We start from the raw sequence: 18062 nt of genomic DNA on the forward strand, positions 1-18062 counted from the left end.
AATGGCGAACTGAATTTACGGTGAAACGTACCTATTCTGTTTTTGTCATCTGAGCCTGCTGGCTTTGGAAAGAGCATACATAAGTTCAGTTCTGGTCCCCGTCAGAAAGGAGAAGGAAAGGGCTGTCTGACGGCGAGATAAAACGGTGAAAATATTCTAAATATAGAGTACACTGAAACTGATATTGATTTTTTTAGGTGGCTAAAATATGTTTTTTTTCTGCCATCCCCGTCCACAGTAAGGTATTGCTTTGCTGTCTGCTTCTCCAAGCTGGGGGCGTGCTGACCGTCATCTACTGTAAGTAATACACCTACTATGGATAAGTACCTCATAAAACCCCACTTCAAAACACCCGAACCATCCCTTTAATGCTGCAGAATACAATCATATTTTAGATGGCCGAATGCTTCCAACTTTGTGGCAACAATTTGCAGGGCTCAACAAATAAGGATTGCCCGCTTGCCTGGGGCAAGTAAAATGCCACATCGGGCTAGTAAATCTAGCAACTCACTTGCCTGATTGGGCAAGTGGTAAAAAAAGAAAAAGACTCCAACACCTTTAGGATGAACTGGAACACTGAAGGCAGAACCAGGCCTTATCGCCCAACATCAGTGTTGGACTTCACTAATGCTCTTGTGGCGAAATGGGAGCAAATCCCTACAGCCATAAGGGTCCATAAGAGTCCATAAGAGTCCATAAGAGCGGACGCTGTTATAGCAGCATATGAACCACCACTATTTTGGATTGACATGTTCAGAAATCTCAAATGGGTGTAATGTTTGGGTGTTCATAACATGTTAATGTTTAATTACAGTCGTTGTGAGCCTCATGAGGGTCGTTCAGGGTAAAACTGCCAACTGTCACACAGAAAAGAGAAGTTCCTCTTTTAAAGATAAATAAACCATAACGGTCTCACAGGATTGTTAAACAAACTGCGTTCTGGCAGTAAGCTGGGAATTCCACCGAGAGGGAAAGTACAACTGTCCCTTTATTGTGCACAGTCTGTCGGGAGGCTGCTTTGTCGTTACTCATGGATCTGTGTTGCTCAGGGCTCTCACGCTGACTGAGACTCTCCCCAGAGGTCTAAGGCAACCCCAGAGGGTCAGGAGACGGGACGCAGGCTACGCTGCTACCGAACGCACTTGTCACTGTGGATCATCCTCACAGAGACGACTGGGGGTAGAATAAGGAAAGGAGAACACTCAGATTTAACCCGGTGTGCGGTTTAGTGGCCACACTATGCCCCTTTATGGGTTTAGAGCTCTCACTAAGAGTATTTGCTAAAATAAAGGGTACATTATGCATTTTTTGGCATCAATTATAATAAAATTTGAAAGTCAGAGACATTTAATTCCTCCCTAAATGTCATAAGTTGCGCCTCTGGTTGTAAAGTGATAGGGGTAGTTTAACATTACCATTACTCCGTCATGTGAGATGGTTTCCAGCTATAGCTGCTGATGTCACATCTGTACTGAATCAAAAAGTCATTTCATCCAAATTGTACAACAACAAAAAAACATACTTTCTCACTTATTTTTAGTGGTTTTGGGGCCAGCAGTGGTGCCGCTTTATGTATCAAGGTCTTTCGATATTTGTCTTGCTAAGTCCCCTGATGTGCAGTCACCGGGGGTGTCCTTGAGTAGCTGGAGTTGTATTTGATCCAGGGGCCAATGCTGGACACAGACACTGGAAAATAGCAGGAATCATAGACATTTATTGAATTAAAATGAGCTGTTTTCAGGGCAAAGTCATTCTTTACTGGGGTGGATTTCAGGAGGAAAAAAAAAAAATCAGTGTGTCCATTATCCAACCTAATACATACCGGCCTGTACAAGGCTCAGGTGGTGGTGTGTGCTCAGAGAAAGACAAAGAGAGACTTGCAAGGCGTTTACTGTTTTCTTAACAGAAACGGTACAAGATCGACACCTTGTGGTAGAATGGAGAATGATCACCGTCACTTTCTTCCTGGAAATTATGAAGTTCACACAATTCAACGACATTTTTCTGTTTTTTTTTAAGTACAAGTTATTGGGAAAACACAGAACAGAAGCATTTAACCTTCCTGTTGTCCTCGGGGCAAATTTGACCCGTTTTCAAACTTCATTATATCATAAATATGGATTTCTTTAATCTAATTGCCCCAAAATAACATGGATGGTTGCCTACTCAAAACAATATTCTGACTAAAAGTTTACATATACCAGTATGTGATAATACATCATCAAACATTATGTTCCTCTGATAATAACTTTAGTCAATATAATTCACAATATCTGCTTTTTTTTGTTTTTACTAAAAAATTAGGTATAATTTCACGGAAATTAGGTTTATTAACCTTAATTTCCACCCCAAAAAGTGTTAAACTTAATAATTAGGCATGAAGATGGCCAAAAAGGTCAAACACAGAATTTGGTGATAGTTTAAACTGTATGCTTTATAAAAAGTCAAACCAGACCGGGTTCGTTTTGACCCGGGAAGACAAAAGTTGCATGGTCGACGGGAAGACAACAGGAGGGTTAAAACATGTACACATTTTCTATAATGATGTAGTTCATGTCCTATTTTAATAGAATCCTACTTTTATAGTCTAAGTATATAGTATATAAGTCTAATGCAGTGAGGGCCAAAGTACAAATGTACAACGGAGTATTAGGGCCACATTGAGGGAAAAAACATCTGAGATAGATAGATAGATAGTAACTTTATTGATCCCGAGGGAAGTTCAAGTTTCCAGCATCGTAGTTCCATAGTGCAAAACATGTTAGTCAAAAGGTAGTAAAAAAGTTAGTAGTTCAAAGTACAAAGTACAAAAAAATATACCAGATATAAAAATACAAGGAGATGAAGAAAACTGTTAAAACTGAATATAGTGCAGGGTAACAGCTGTGATACACGACTATTAAAAAAGTGAATATAGTGCAGATTTCAATAATAAAGTCATAACTTTAGGAGAAAAAAAGTTAGAAGTTTACGAAAATAAAGTCATAAATTTACGAGAAAAAAGTTGTAATATTACGAGAATAAAGTCATAACTTTACGAGTAAAAAAGAAAATAACACGTAAAATTACAACTTTATATTATGACTTTATTCTCATAATATTACGACTTTATTCTTGTAATATTATGACTTTATTCTCATAATATTATGACTTTATTCTCATAATATTATGACTTTATTCTCATAATATTATGACTTTATTCTCGTAATATTAAGACTTTATTCTCGTAATATTATGACTTGATTCTCGTAATATTATGACTTTATTCTCATAATATTATGACTTTATTCTCGTAATATTAAGACTTTATTCTCGTAATATTATGACTTGATTCTCGAAATCTCCGATTTATTTTTTTTCCTCAATGTGGCCCTAATACTCCGTTGTACAGTCGTACCATAGACTACAACAATGATAAATAAAATTGAAAATGCAAACAAAAAAACAGTAATTCATTTCCACTAATTTGTTATATTTTTTTTAAATCCACAGGGAGCCACTGGAGAGGGGCTACAGAGCCACATGTGGCTCCAGAGCAGCAGGTTGCAGACCCCTGGACTAGATGAAGAACAGGACACAGTAATCTGAGCTGCACTCTTCACCTCCTCCAGTAGAGGGCAGTAAAGCAACACTGAGGACTTCAGCTGCAGGAGAAGAAGGAGAAGGAAAGCTTTCATTCCTGTCTGCTATTCGTTTAGTTAAAACCTTGTCCTATGGACCGTCTAGCATCGTTTGGAAGTAAGTATGGACAGTATTATTACAGTAAAGTGTAACCTCTGAGGCTTTACACTGAACACATCTCTCCTCTTCTCAGGTTGTCTGTGTTTACTCACATTAGCTCCACTGCAGCTAGCTCTGCTCTGCTAGCGTTAGCATGCTGCTATATTTACATTTCTGCACATTAATCAGCCTTTGAGTATACATGTTGTTGATACAAACAGCCTGTCACAAGGTTTCTTGTTGAATAAATGTCAGACACGTGACGCTATAAAGCTGAGATAGTTGACTACTAACACAAACAACATTAGCACAGCTAGCATTGAGGCTACAGCTACATGCAGTGGTTTGTTTACAGCTGAACATTAAGCTGGCTTTAACTTTAAGCTGCTCAGAGAGACCACTGCAGCCTTGTGTAGTTTGTGAGTGATCAGTTTGCATTATGTTAATATGATAGTTTGTCCTGTTAGTCAGTAGTGATTAAACAATAATCATGTCCATTTCAGATGATCCTTTTGATAAACCCCCATGCAGAGGTTGCTCATCTTATCTGACTGAGCCTTACATCAAGTGTGCAGAATGTGGACCCTCACCTTTTCTACTCTGCCTCCAGGTAAGTTAATTGACAAATGTACACAAATGTCACAATAAGAGCTCTTTGTTTATTCCCCAGACTGAAATCTAATGTTTTTTATTTCAGTGTTTCACCAGGGGATTTGAATACAAGAAGCATGAGAGTGATCACAAATATGAAATCATGGTGAGTAAAATGAAAAATTGTCTCGCACACACTCAACCACACACTCACTGTTTTTTTTTTAGCTAGTGTTCTTTTTCATGCCGTGCTCTGCTGGGGGGCAGCATCACTGTGGATGATAAAAACAGGATCAATAAGTTGATCAGAAAGGCTGGCTCAGTGATTGGTCTTGCACCAGACTCACTGGAGGACACTAGAAAAGAGGACAAGGGCCAAACTTAAAACAGTTCTGCATATTGAAGGCCATCCATTACATGGTGTTTTTAACGGACTCAGAAGCTCATTCAGTGAGCGACTAGTGATGCCTCAGTGTTCTGCTGAACGATTTAGGAGGTCTTTTGTTCCAGCAGCGGTCAGATGTTTTAATGAACATTCTTAGATATGGCTTAGATCCATGGTACCTCTCAGCTGTTGATTATGTCTCAAAGGGCTTGTTATGATGTTATGTATTTATTGGTGTATTGTGAATGCTGTGTTTTTGTTGTTTGTTTGTTTGTTTGTTGTTGTCTGACTTGGTGGCAATCAAATTTCCCCACGGGGATCAATAAAGCTTACTATCTATCTATCCTCACTCTTTACTCTTAATACAGACGTCAGACTTCCCCGTGTTGGAGCCTGGGTGGACGGCACAGGAAGAGATGTCCCTGTTGGAAGCAGTCATGGACTGTGGCTTCGGGAACTGGTGAGTGCTTTGTCACTTGTAGCTTGTAAGGCGGTGTCTTGGTCGGATTTATCAACAAATAAATTATATTTTCATCAAAGTGTTGATGCCATGATGAAGATTTGTTAAGGCCAAAATATATCGTTACCAAACAATCCACATTTTTGCCTGGATTTTACATTCCTCCCTCAATTTCCCTCCTAATTCTTCATGTAATTAGACTTTAATAAATACAATTGAAATATTTCATCATATAAACACAACCACTTATATGACATCCCATGACTCGATGAGCTATTGCTGTTAGCTCCCATGAAGTAAATGTCGTAAAATGTTTGGCTTAGAGGCCTAAATGCAAATTTTCTAAATTAGTTAGTGTGCTGCTTTTGGCTGAAAACCAATTAATGGTGACGTCTTTGGACATGAGAATTATGGGATATAATAAATGGGTTTAAATGAGCCTAACTGGTTGCAGTTTATTGAGTTTTATGATGAATTCTGTGCTTTTTTCATCATGAAATTGTGAACAAAAGCTGTTTAAGTACTATAAGTCTGTAGAGCGTGATATGCTTTTGATTAAATCAAGGATTTAGTGGGCTCAATTCCATTCCTGGAAACCTTGAGTGAAAGGCTTTTCCAGTTATTATTTTGATAACTAAAATATGTTACAACCTCAGCGTACTTTACTGCTTGATATGTTAAAATATTTACAACCTGGTGGACTTAGTCATATACCTTTCTTTGAGCTATTGTTGCACACTAACAATTTTTATTTGTGCCATATTTCTCCTGCAGGCAGGATGTGGCATATCAGATGCGCACTAAAACCAAAGAGGAATGCGAGAGCCATTATATGAAGAATTTCATCAATAACCCGCTCTTCTCCTCCACCTTGCTCAGCCTGCGGAAAACAAAAGACTCACGCTTTGCAGAGGGCGCTATTCCTTTCAAACGTCAGTATCCACTTTATCCGCCTTCTTCGTTGTCGCCTTCCCTTATCTTACAGGAAGATTAAGACCCAACAAAATCAGTGAAGTTATTCTGTACTCACATCTCCTCACGAGTTAAGAAACAGACATTTAGCCACGAGCCGTGTCTACTTTAATATTTAAACAGTATTCAGATTAAGTTTTGAAAATTATAGTAACGTTGATTATGGGCCTTCAGAGCAGCAGAAGAAAGATTTACATTAAAAAACTGAAGTGAGATGAAACCTGAAGTCTGAAAGCCGCTGACCAGTTGGACAGAAGCAGTTGGTGAGTCAGGAACTTGTCTCAGCAGGCTTCAGGTCTCCATCTGTCGCAGCTTTTGAGAGCTCGATAAACATTTTGCTTTCATGTTCACGCAGCAGCTGGCAAACTTGAGTTAGAGAGAGAAATTCTTCAGAAATTTCTATTTCTATATTATTATGGCTGCTACAAGTATTTGAAAAGTAAATCTTTGAAGGAGTTTGCAGATAGCACATTTCTTCACAATACAAATAAAATGCAAAAATTGTATTGTGCATTTACTGTATTTCTCTGATTTTACAGCCACTGATGATCCACCTCGGCCCACATTTGACTCCGTGCTGTCTCGAGATATGGCTGGATACATGCCTGCCAGAGCGGACTTCATGGAGGTGAGGTGTCCTGTACTAAATCATCTGTGTGCCATCAAAGCGTGTCACATGAATAAACACATGAAATGGCCACTAGATGTCTCATTATTAACGTTATTGAAACTGGTACTCATGCCCTTATTGTTGTTTCCCATCGTTCGCTTTCACACATAAATTGCTTTTGAATATGAGAACTTATCTGGCATCATTGCTTGGCTTCATGTGCAAAAATCAAACCACCAGATTATGAAAACTATCTTTCACTGTCCTCCTAGGAGTTCGACAACTATGCAGAATGGGATTTGAAAGACATCGACTTTGTGGATGATGATTCGGACATCCTACGTGGTGGGTAGAGTCTTAATAGACTTTTTAAAAATGTCTTTTTCATTTACACAATGGAAGATAGTGGCGTGAACTACAACAGTTACTCATGTGTATTGTTCTATTTCAGCACTCAAGCTTTCCGTTGTTGATATATATCATTCAAGACTAAAGGAGAGACAGCGGAGGAAAAAGTAGGTCCTTTTTTTCTCCATTAAATGAACAGTATTAATGTATTTGGTATCATGTAATGACCCCTGCCTGTCAGTAGATGGCACTATAAGCTTCTACATTGACCTTTTAGAGCCTCGTTTCCCACAGACACTTGTTATGCTTTCAGGTTGAATGAATGCATTTCATACTGAATTAAAATTTACAAGGCAAACGATTTCAAACCCCTGTCTGTACCTTCTTAATATTAATGAATTCAAATTCAAATGCTAATGTATTTCTAATTAAAATTGTATTATTATTTTGTTATAAGCACTTAAAAACACAAGTCTTGGGAGGCTGGGATTGTTCAGCAGAGTGATTATAATTGCATATTCAAGCCTTTTTTTCAGGCTCTCATTACAAACCACAGGGAGTCATTCAGGTGTAACTTACAAGCTGTGGGAACCGCTATTCAAACCTTGAATATTTTTGGAAATGGAGAAAAATGTTTCTGTCTCACGGTGAATGCAGTGCATGCCAAACTGTGACATTTTGCCCAGTTTTAGGCAGGTAAAGACAACATCCTCATTGCAGGAAAGTTTGGAAAATGTTTAAATGCCCACAGAATATGTATGTTGCACATTTTATGCATTTGGATTTCACAACAAAGTCTGACTATAAGACTAAAACACCATTAATGACTTTAGGACACTTTTGTTTGCTCTAATGCTGTGGTTCCCAAACTTCTCATGTCTAGGACCCCTAAACTGACACCAATTAGACCACAGACCCCCATCTGATAGGGATTTTTGCCTTTAGATGTTTTATTACAGAAAGTGTATGACCACAATAATCATACGTTCTGTCATTGTGTGACTTATGGATGGGCGGACTAAATAATAGAAGCACCTGTTCTGTAAAACACATTAAAGTTAAACAGCACCACAAAATATGTCCTCCAAAACGATCATACAGTCTCTCCCAGAAACTGAACATTATAATCTTCATGAAGGTTTGATATTATCGAAGGACTGTTGTATTAGACTGCAATAGGTTTTTGCTGATTGCACCTAATAAAGTGGCAACTGAGTATATTTAATTAGTTTAGGTTTTGGACTGTTGGTCAAACAAAAAGGGATGAAAGAAATGGGTGGTTGCAAACCCCATTTACCGTAAGTTTTTGCATTTGAAGGTGTTAGTCAGTTGGTACTCTTTCTAGAGAATCTCCTCCGCCATCAGCCTGTTAGCTGTCATTCTTGGACATCCACAGTCAATCCTCGCTGTAATGGATCCATCACTAAATCAACTTTAACGAGTTCGTGCTCCCGGAGCATGGTGGAATGGCATGTCTGGCTGGGGAGGCATGTGTGTTTCCTAGTTTCCTCCTCTTTCCATGATACTTATCTTATCTCTGTTAGCTTGTAGCTTGTCGGAGAGGCTTCCAGGCTATTGGCACGTGCCGAGACCCTGAACTTTGACCCCTGAACCTCAGAGTGCACTTTTAAAGGGAGTCCACTACAGACATTTCAAGTAATTTGACTTTAGTCTCAAACCCAATTATTGAACAAATTTCCCCTTGCTGCTGTGTACAAAACACCTGTGTATATTGGGGTTTTCATGATGACTTTATAGACCGTACCAGCCGAGATAATTGCATATGGGTAAATGCCAGATTTAATGTTGCAGAGACACAGCAACCAGAATATTAACTAGCATAATAATAAATCTACATCTTCATTTCTTTCAGGGTTATCCGAGACCACGGACTGATCAACCTGCGGAAATTCCAGAGTAAGTCATCTTGTGAAACTCACATGGGCTCGGCCGTGACGGTATTCATAGCAACTCGGGGAGGCATCTGATATCTCGCAGCCAAATCGCTGCTGAGGGTTTCTGTGGATGCATGCAAACAACTCCACTGTAATAACCACCGTTAACCTCTGCTGCCCCTCGGGTAGCTGTAGTGTGGCAACTGACGGAGCTCGTATTTACGATCAAGGCTGCGAATAGTCTGTGTGCCAGAGTGTGCCACGGCATAATTGCTAAACTGCGAATAGATCCCTGTGCGATGATCACTGCTGCCATAATGACTGAAATGCAGGGGGCTTTGTTTATTGATCCACCTGTCGCAGGTTGGATTTCAGCGAGCTCAGTAATGTAATTATTTGCATCTCTTGGGTTTTTGTGAGGTCAGACAGACGGCCAAGGGCTGTCTTTTTTTTTCTTTCTAACTACGTCCGACCACCCAGCCCATCGTTATATCTCCACGCGTTGCTCTGTGAAATTGGCTGTGGTTTTTTAGAGTTGAAGAGTTCTCCCCTCATGTTTTATTTATCCATCCTCCAGCCTTCAGTTAGCCCTCCACCCTTTTTTTCCCCTCCATTCCCTTATCTCCCCAGTCTTTCAAGACAAAAGGGAACTCAGAGTAGCTGTAGAGCTGCAGACTGGTTGTCATGGAGACTGTCAAAGACGGTGTGTGTGTGTGTGTGTGTGTGTTCATGCGTGTGTCACATGCAATAATGGAGGCAGTATACGAGCCAGGGAGGCTCACAGTATCATGTCTCAGTAAGTGCCGGAGGCAGATTGACCAGTGTTTTTGTTTTAGGGCAGCAGTCTGTGTGAAGTCCTGCAAGAGCTTGTTACATTAGATGATTCAAGTCTGCGGTGTTTTGTTTGCAGCCAGTGTTTGTGTGCAACCACACAGAAGTCCAGTGTTGGTGTCTCCTTAGAGACAACATTGTTCTGTGTGTCCACAGTTTTGTTTGAGAGCATGACTTCATGTGTTTAGCCTGAGCTGGCAGCTGCTCATTAGCGCTCGCATGCAGGAGCCTGATGAAGGAACTTGACCGACACACACACACACACACACACACACACACACACACAACCACTCCTCTCACACCCACACAACAGCTTTCCTCTCTGGTTTTGACACTTGTCTGTTACTCAGCAACACGGGCGATGCTTTGAGACGAACACAACAAGCTCTTCAGAGTGTGTATGCTTGTAGAGCGAGCTAAGTGGTGGGATACAGGGTTGCTTTTTAATGCAGCAAGGTTGCTCGATCTGATGGGTTTTAAGCATTTTTCTTGTTGTGCTCTGCAACCAGACTCTGAATTAGTGAAAGGAGAAAAAAAAAAGAAATCTAAAAACAAAACTAAATTTAGAACACTTGGCTCTAATTAACACTTCCACTAAAATGCCTGCAATTGGCAATGAAACTTGAATCTCTGGGCCCATTTTGGATGTTGGATAACTCAATGATTAGACGTCAAGGTAAGAATAAAACAGATAGATCCGTACTCCAAATAGCTTCCGTAAAAAGGCTATTTATTGCTGTGACGTTTCGAGCACCGGGCTCTTCTTCAGCCTGGTGCTCCAGACGTCACAGCAATAAAAAGCCTTCTAACGGGATTTGGTGTGCGGATCTATCTGTTTTATTCTGCTATATATATATGCACCCATGCTATCGGACACTGGATGTGCGTATCTTTCTAACTGTTTTTTGTTAGACGTCGAGGTAAACCATCACCCATAAGCCCCACAGAGTCAAACAGCATCATCTTTTTTTAGATATGACATTCTGTAACAGAGTTCAATAATTGTTCAGAAAGAAATCCGATTTTTAGACTCAGACTTTATTCACCAAGCATGTGTTACTAGGAATTTGCTTAAAATAAATAATAATAATAAAGAAATGTGAGAATATAAGAACAAGATTAGGATTTACGGTTAGAATTAAAAGTGTGTAATATAAACAAATATATGTACGAAGATTATTCGTTCATATACAAACAGGATTTGAGCCTGGTTGGCTGCCTAGCTTCAGCATGTTAGCATGTTGACATTCAGCTCAAAGCACTGCTGTACCTAATCACAGCCTCTCAGAACTGCTTGCATTAATGAAGACACTTTGTCTTGTTAAAAATTTAGCGAGGATTGCATGTTTTTGCTGTTCAAAAAACCCAACATAGTGATGATTCTGTCGGCCGATAAACAATCCCGCTTTGGCTGACTGGTGCGTCATAATCCCGCCTTGTGTATGTGGCTAGCAGATAGTAAATAGTATGTTGGCTTAAACACTGCAAAAACAATTTATACAACTGAGATTACAGAGGGGGTACGGTTCTGTTTAATATGTTAAATGCACAGTGTGCCAAGATACCAGGAGAAAAACAAAACGTACAGATCCATACTTACCGATCTATAACTCCCCAGACAGCAGCCTCACAAGATCATAATTCAGTGCAGCCACAGAATGACTATGATAACACATACTAGTAATATATTATTTACATGCATATAAAACCCAGTGTTGATTCAGAGCTTGTGATGAAGTAGACGATGCAGTTTGTGAGAAATAAGGCAAATGAAAAGAAGCTAAATTACTGCACCTTCTTCCTCAAATGCACAAAAACTCACATCAACCATTGATGTGTAAAAGTGTCTAAGGGGGTGGATTTTTCTTTCATAGTTCTGTGTTGTATTTGTTTGTGTCTTCTGCCCACTCACTTCTCTCCTCTTCTTTCAGTGCTGGAGCGATGTTACCCAAAGGAGGTGCAGGAGCTGTATGACGTCATGAGACGATTTGCCAGAGTGGCTGGACCGATTGAACATGACAAATTCATCGAAAGTCATGCACGTTAGTATCTGGCTGAGTACACATGGATAGGCTCTGAGAACACAGAATTAATTTAACCAGTTCCTGCCAAACTGCCTCAACATTACTAGATTATTGTGGCCTCAAAGGATGTTTTTTTTTTAATTTCCTGTGACGGTAATGTCAGACTACCCCTTTTTCTCAGTGGATTCCCAGCATATTTGTTTGTACAAATTAAAAGACCATCATGAAGTGTCTTCATAAGATGTTCTTCCACTATGAGCCTCCAGAACAGCTTCAGTGCTCTTTGTTGTAGATTCTCAGAGTTTCTGAAACTCATATTATTTTTTTATTTGGATTTTGATGATTGACACATTGCTCAAAAATTATGTTTCTTTACTCACTTATTTTGGTTTCTCCTTTAAGTAAAAGTTCACCATTTTGGGCAATACACTTGTTGATCAGAAGATTGGTACCACTCTTATATCTGTCCATTAAATATAAGGGTTCAGCCAGCAGCCGGTTAGCTTAGCATAAAGACCAGCTAGGCTTTGTTCAGGAAGTTACTGGTCTGGCACATAACACCTGTGAAACATCAAATTGTTGTTTTTACATTTTGGTTTTTATACGGAGTAAACCTGCAATAACTTATTTTCTTTGACCACAAACAAACAAGTTGAGGTTTTGATTCTGTTTCCACCTGATGAATGAATGTTCAGTATTCACTGGTCTCCACCAACTCCTGAGGGAAATAGCAGGCTATATATCATATATCTGGATGGTTAGCTGCTATTATTAAACGCTCCACTATGTTCACCAGCTAGTCAGCTGTGTCTGTCTGTAGTTTGGTGCTGAGCAGGTGGTGTACAGTGGGATTTTAGAGCTTGTTTTGGTGCCTTCTGCTGCCGAAAACGATGCTATGAGAGCAGTGAGAGTGAACCAAAGCGGGAAAGTTGTGGGATAGATAGCTAAACAATGAGCTGAAACTCGCTATAAGGCTCTGTAAAGCTGAGGAGAGCGGCAGATTCAGATGACAATTCACTGTAGGTTCATGACTGTTTCCAGTCTTTATGCTAAGCTGCTGGCTGTAGCTTCATATTTTATGAACAGAAATGAGAGTGATATCAATCTTCTCATCTAACCAGTAAGCGAATAAGCGCGTTTCCCACAATGTCAAACTTTTACTTTTAAATTTGTCTAGGTTGATCATACAATATGCACACTGTACATGCATGAATAGATGTTGATGGCTTGAAATTTGTATGAACTCATGAAACTGGGTGATGCAATAATGTTTATTCCGTGTGTTGGATGAAATGTTGAGACTGGTGAGACTATGGCGTGAGACAGAGATCAGGTAGCTGTCTTTGTAACGATATGTTCAGATTTGCCTTCATCTCCTTTTCTCTGCAGTGGAGTTTGAGCTGAGGAGGGAGATCCGCAGGCTGAAGGAGTACAGGAAGGCAGGGATCAAGTCTTTCTGCAGTGAGTCGAGTTCGACCTTTTCACTCCTCTGTGCAACAAAACTTCATTTCATAAAAGTTGCATGCCTAAGCAGGGAAAATGTATTTATATTCCGATTTGAGCTGAAGTCTTTATTTTGAGTTTGGCTTTAAATTGTTTTAATTATCATTATCTGCAGCAGCACAGTGTATCAGGCCTTTGGATCATTTTGGGGGAATTATTATGTTTGGCTGGTTTGTTGATGCATGGCACACAAAGGAACTGAATATTTGAATGAGTTGCCATATCAGCTACACTTGGATATCTCTGGCAGAATTATTAAAAGACTTTCCTTTTACATAATGAATGATTTCAGTAAATTAAGCCTAACTGATTCATTAAAAACAAAGTAGTCTCACCTGGAAACTGCCCGTCATCATCGCTTTTAGTATTTGTATGAGTCACTACCCTGAACCCATTTGACACGACATACTTTTTATAAAAATCCTTTTCTCAGCTGACCTCTCTGTGTACCCAATTCTCAGGTGCCAAGGTGTACGAGCGGGTGAAGCGAATGCGGGAGGAGGAGCGGAGGAAGCGGACCATGTTCTGCGACGTGATGCAGTACATCCAGGACGGCAGAGCCTGCCAGCAGTGGCTCAGCAAACAGGCTGCAATGTGAGACATCCTGCTTGTTATCCAGTGTGTAATAGAAGGGCTGGCGAAGTCGCGCTCCCCGGAGACGCTGACCTCCATCATCACACTCAGCACCAGCTGTGCCGAGACGAATAGAACAGACGTTTATGTTACCTTGCATCCGAGTTCAACCTCAGTCTCTTCGGTATTTTTAGTCTTTTAATGATCGTTGCTCTCGTTCTATCTCTTTTTTTTCTTCCAAAGCATATTCTTTGGATGGTATCCAAGTTCCTCTAATTATTCCACCTTAAAACATCTTGAATGCGATGATTCATGTTTTTTGGATGACGATCCAAGTGAATCTAGAGAATAGTGAATAAAGCCCAGAAATACTTTGTGTAAGTGGGACGTGTGTGTGTGTGTGTGTGTATATAAATAAGCTTGTAGAGAAGCTAACACTTTTCTTTCTGATTACAGAGATGCTGGCATCACTCCAGCTGTCACAACAATCACAGTGTCAGGTATGAAGCTTCTCTGCACTTTTCCCTATTTAATCCCTCCTCTCTGTCGCCGAGGCATGGCCCCAGGCGCAGTCACATTAAGGCAGACGCTCCTCCATAAATACACTCGAGAAATAGGCCCCGACATGCATATTTATCTTGCTGTTTTTCCCTTTCAAATTAGCTGCCTTTCCGTAACCTCTAGAGCACCAATGGGACGCACACTCCCACGCGGCTATATTTACACAATTTGCACACCGTAAATATTTGTTCCTCTGTCTCCTTCCAAGCAAAGGAATTAACTGCATGTTGTCAGCCTGCTATTATGTTATTTGTAGAGTAGACCCAACACTGGGATGCTACGTGCGTACGTGTGTCTGTTTGACTGAGTGTTGTTGTATTTCTGCTCCACAGCAACAGGTAGGCGGAGCGCCCCTCCTCTCAACTTGACTGGACTACCGGGGACAGAGAAACTCAACGAGCGGGAGAAAGAGGTACAGCTCTCTCTTATCTGTGCCCAAAGGGTCATACAGAAAGACCTCAGTGTGCTTCAAATGAAGTAGGTTGTTTTGTGTGTCGTCTAAAAGTAAAACTGTTTATACCTGTATCGAATGGCCACAATCAAACACGAAACTTATCCCTTGTAAGGGAGGATCACGCAAATAACAGGTGAAGACATGTTAACAGAGGTTGATTATGTGTTCCGCTGGTTTAACTAAGATCACAGTCAGTTTTGCATGGAAAATTCCCGCCTCTTAAAAGCAGGTGTTAAAAATAGGGCAGGTGGGAGAGAGCGAGCTGCACTGTATCAGGTATCCAACAAGACTAAGGGCCCTATTTAAACAATCTATAGCGCATGGCGCAAGTGCATTTAGGGATTGTCCAACTCCACTTTTGCTAGTTAAACGGCACATAATCTGGTTACACATAATCTGGGAGCAAAGTAAAGCACAAGGGGCAAAGAAATTGCATTTAGTCTCAATTAATCATGGGTGTGTTTTGGGCGTAACATGAATTAAACCAAACAGAGTCGATCTCCCATTCCCTTTAAAAGTCAGCCAGGAAATGCACTACTTATTACATGAGTCCGCGGCCGCCATGGGGTGTCTCTGTCCCTGGCAGTGATTTCTCTTGATTCGCCAGTGACCCAAGGAGCGCTGAGGGCGCGCTACAGGTTGAGCAATACAGAATGCTTCAAAGCCTTTCTTCATTATATTCCATTATATTTTGCATTACCACCCGCCACCGGAATTGTTTTCCTTAACATACAGTAAATAAAACATTTCCACTTCCTCTTCAGTTAAATAATCTAAGTGAGTAGGAGGAGCACTGCTGCACGTCCCTGTGTGTGCAATAAGCATAGTGTACATGCGTTGTGAACCCGCCTATGTTGGCCTGTCTTACTATCTAAATAATGCACCTTTAAATAGCAGGAAAATACTGCGCCATTTACTTTAGACCATATTTTTGATAGTTTTAGGAGAACCTACAGCCATGCTAGCACCTATGTGAGGCAGCACTTTGGCACAATGGTGCTTTGAGCTAAATGCTAACATCAGTATGCTAACATGCTGATGTGTAACACGTATGATGTTTACCATATTCAGCATCTTAGTTTATTATGCTAACATTTGCAGATATTTGGTCGTAAACCAAAGTATTGGGCTTATTCATAATGAATCATAATCACAATCATAATGATATGAATATCAATACAAAATTTCATAGCGATCGATCCAGTATTGAAGTTGTTGAGATGCACCAAAGTGGTGGACCGACCGGCAGACCGACATTGACACCTCCACACACGTGGCCAATTGCTGCATAAAGTAGGCGTTATGTCTGACTGTAAAGTTGCAAAAATGTGTGCTTCTCAACCTCTCTCTGTTCTTCCAGGGTCTAAGACGATGTTAGATGATTTGACAAGCACTTTGTTTGAAACATACCGAGGCCTTAGATATGACATTGTATATGTTTTTCAATGTCTCTTACTAACCCTTGTATTTGTTTTGTGCTTGCAGTTATGCCAGGTTGTGCGGCTGGTGCCGGGGGCCTACCTGGAATACAAGCAGGCCTTGCTGAACGAGTGCAGGCGGCAGGGTGGACTGCGGCTGGCACAGGCCCGAGCACTGATCAAGATTGACGTCAACAAGACGCGCAAAATCTATGATTTCCTAATCAAGGAGGGCTACATCACTAAAGCATAGGAGCGTTTGATTTCAACCACAGAGGAGATTGAATTGTGGTTAGTGGTTAATTTTTTAACTATTCTTGTTACATCGTGAGCTTGTGTTTTGTAAGAGGTTCAGATTGTTGCTGCTCCTTTTGAAATTTTGTAACATTTGTAAGGTCTGTTTGTGTTTATAGAGTCTAAAATGTATTAAAATGGCAAATCTCTTTGTATAATTCACCTGTCAGAAGAACAGGGGCTCGTACTAAACTGAGGATGTATTTATTTCTCCTGTCATAAAATGTTTGTGAAAAAAAACTATTTGATTTGTATGTTGATATTTTAACTTAATTTGCTCTACGGAAATGTCTGGTAACCCCATTATTTTACAGGCTCTATAGTTTCCCATAATTTACTTTAAATTAACTGTTTTGTTACTGTAAATTGATGGGAAGTTTTGTAGAAAGAACGCTGTAATTTTTCAAATTATAAGGGGAAACTTCTAATTAATTAATTCCAGTTAATAAATAGTCTAATCAGATAATCTTTTAGTCAGTGCTCAACTGAACATGGAAACGTGAATTTTTTCTACAGGCATCTAAACCAAGAAGATGTCTTTGGAAATCAACAACTGCTCATAAACTTAACTAACAAACTCTAATAACTAAAAACACCTTTTTCTTTATTTTCAGTAGAGCCAAACAAATAGTTCTTTTAAGAAACCTCCTAGCACATTATTGGGAAATTACACATCTGTAGAATAGCGTTATCAAATGTTTTAAAGGCAGACTAGGTGTGCAGAGCAACCGCACAAATGATCTCAATGTAGAGAGTCAATGAATATGGATCAGTCTTGACGGCTACTTTATGAACTCACAATATATTGATCCTCTGTAGCTCTAACAACCGTTTAAAACTCAATAACAAGTTGTATGAACTAAGTAAATTATCCTGGATTCTTGTCTGTGAATGACCACTACATGTTTCCACATGATGGATATAGAGGTCTCATTGTAGAGTCCTAAATTCAGCCAAATCAATGCTGAGCTGATAGTTTTGTCAGCATTTTTTGAATGATGCTCCACAGTGACACAGACAGTTAGTGGCATCGGTGACTCGATCCTTTCTGTCTCCATCTGTGGATGTGATGAATCTAACACCGGCAGGAGGCCATCAGCCCTCCGACAGGCTTATCTGAGCAGAGAGCAGCCGCGGCATCAACCTCCGCTAACAGCCTGATTATAACGGCCGATTCAACCTTTGAAGATAAGGGCGAGATGACCGCCGAGGAGCGTCTGAGCTGAAATACTGAAATGCAGGGATTGGATCTGGATTTAAGAGGATGTGAAGGAGAAGATTTTTTTTTCATGTCTCCATGTGTCTTATCAAATCAAGGCTCCATAACACACAAGAAGCAGCAGAGTTAAATTACCCCTTTCACTTCTGCTCATTTCACAGAATGTAGTTTTCCTCATGTCACACTTGACGTCTTTACCCGAGT

General features: G+C 40.1%; 1 protein-coding gene across 1 annotated transcript; it reads left to right on the forward strand.

Annotated features, from left to right (window-relative positions):
• The first annotated feature begins 3571 nt into the window (after positions 1-3571).
• On the forward strand, positions 3572-16882 carry tada2a (transcriptional adaptor 2A). Its single transcript, XM_037776265.1, has 15 exons — positions 3572-3738; positions 4224-4330; positions 4418-4477; positions 5065-5156; positions 5931-6088; positions 6668-6756; positions 7011-7083; positions 7190-7253; positions 8960-9003; positions 11744-11854; positions 13226-13297; positions 13801-13933; positions 14369-14412; positions 14806-14885; positions 16413-16882. The coding sequence occupies exons 1-15, from the start codon at positions 3714-3716 to the stop codon at positions 16596-16598; spliced, it is 1338 nt and encodes a 445-aa protein (XP_037632193.1). The 5' UTR covers positions 3572-3713; the 3' UTR covers positions 16599-16882.
• Positions 16883-18062: the final 1180 nt, after the last annotated feature.

The sequence above is a fragment of the Sebastes umbrosus genome, chromosome 7 (assembly GCF_015220745.1).
Source record: "Sebastes umbrosus isolate fSebUmb1 chromosome 7, fSebUmb1.pri, whole genome shotgun sequence".
Taxonomy (NCBI): domain Eukaryota; kingdom Metazoa; phylum Chordata; class Actinopteri; order Perciformes; family Sebastidae; genus Sebastes; species Sebastes umbrosus.

Excerpts from the sequence above, each read along its gene's own strand:
- tada2a (XM_037776265.1), top strand. The coding sequence starts at position 3,714 with ATGGACCGTCTAGCATCGTTTGGAA. Across the intron at positions 3,739-4,223 it reads CCGTCTAGCATCGTTTGGAA|ATGATCCTTTTGATAAACCC; the intron begins GTAAGTATGGAC and ends TGTCCATTTCAG. Across the intron at positions 7,084-7,189 it reads TGATTCGGACATCCTACGTG|CACTCAAGCTTTCCGTTGTT; the intron begins GTGGGTAGAGTC and ends GTTCTATTTCAG.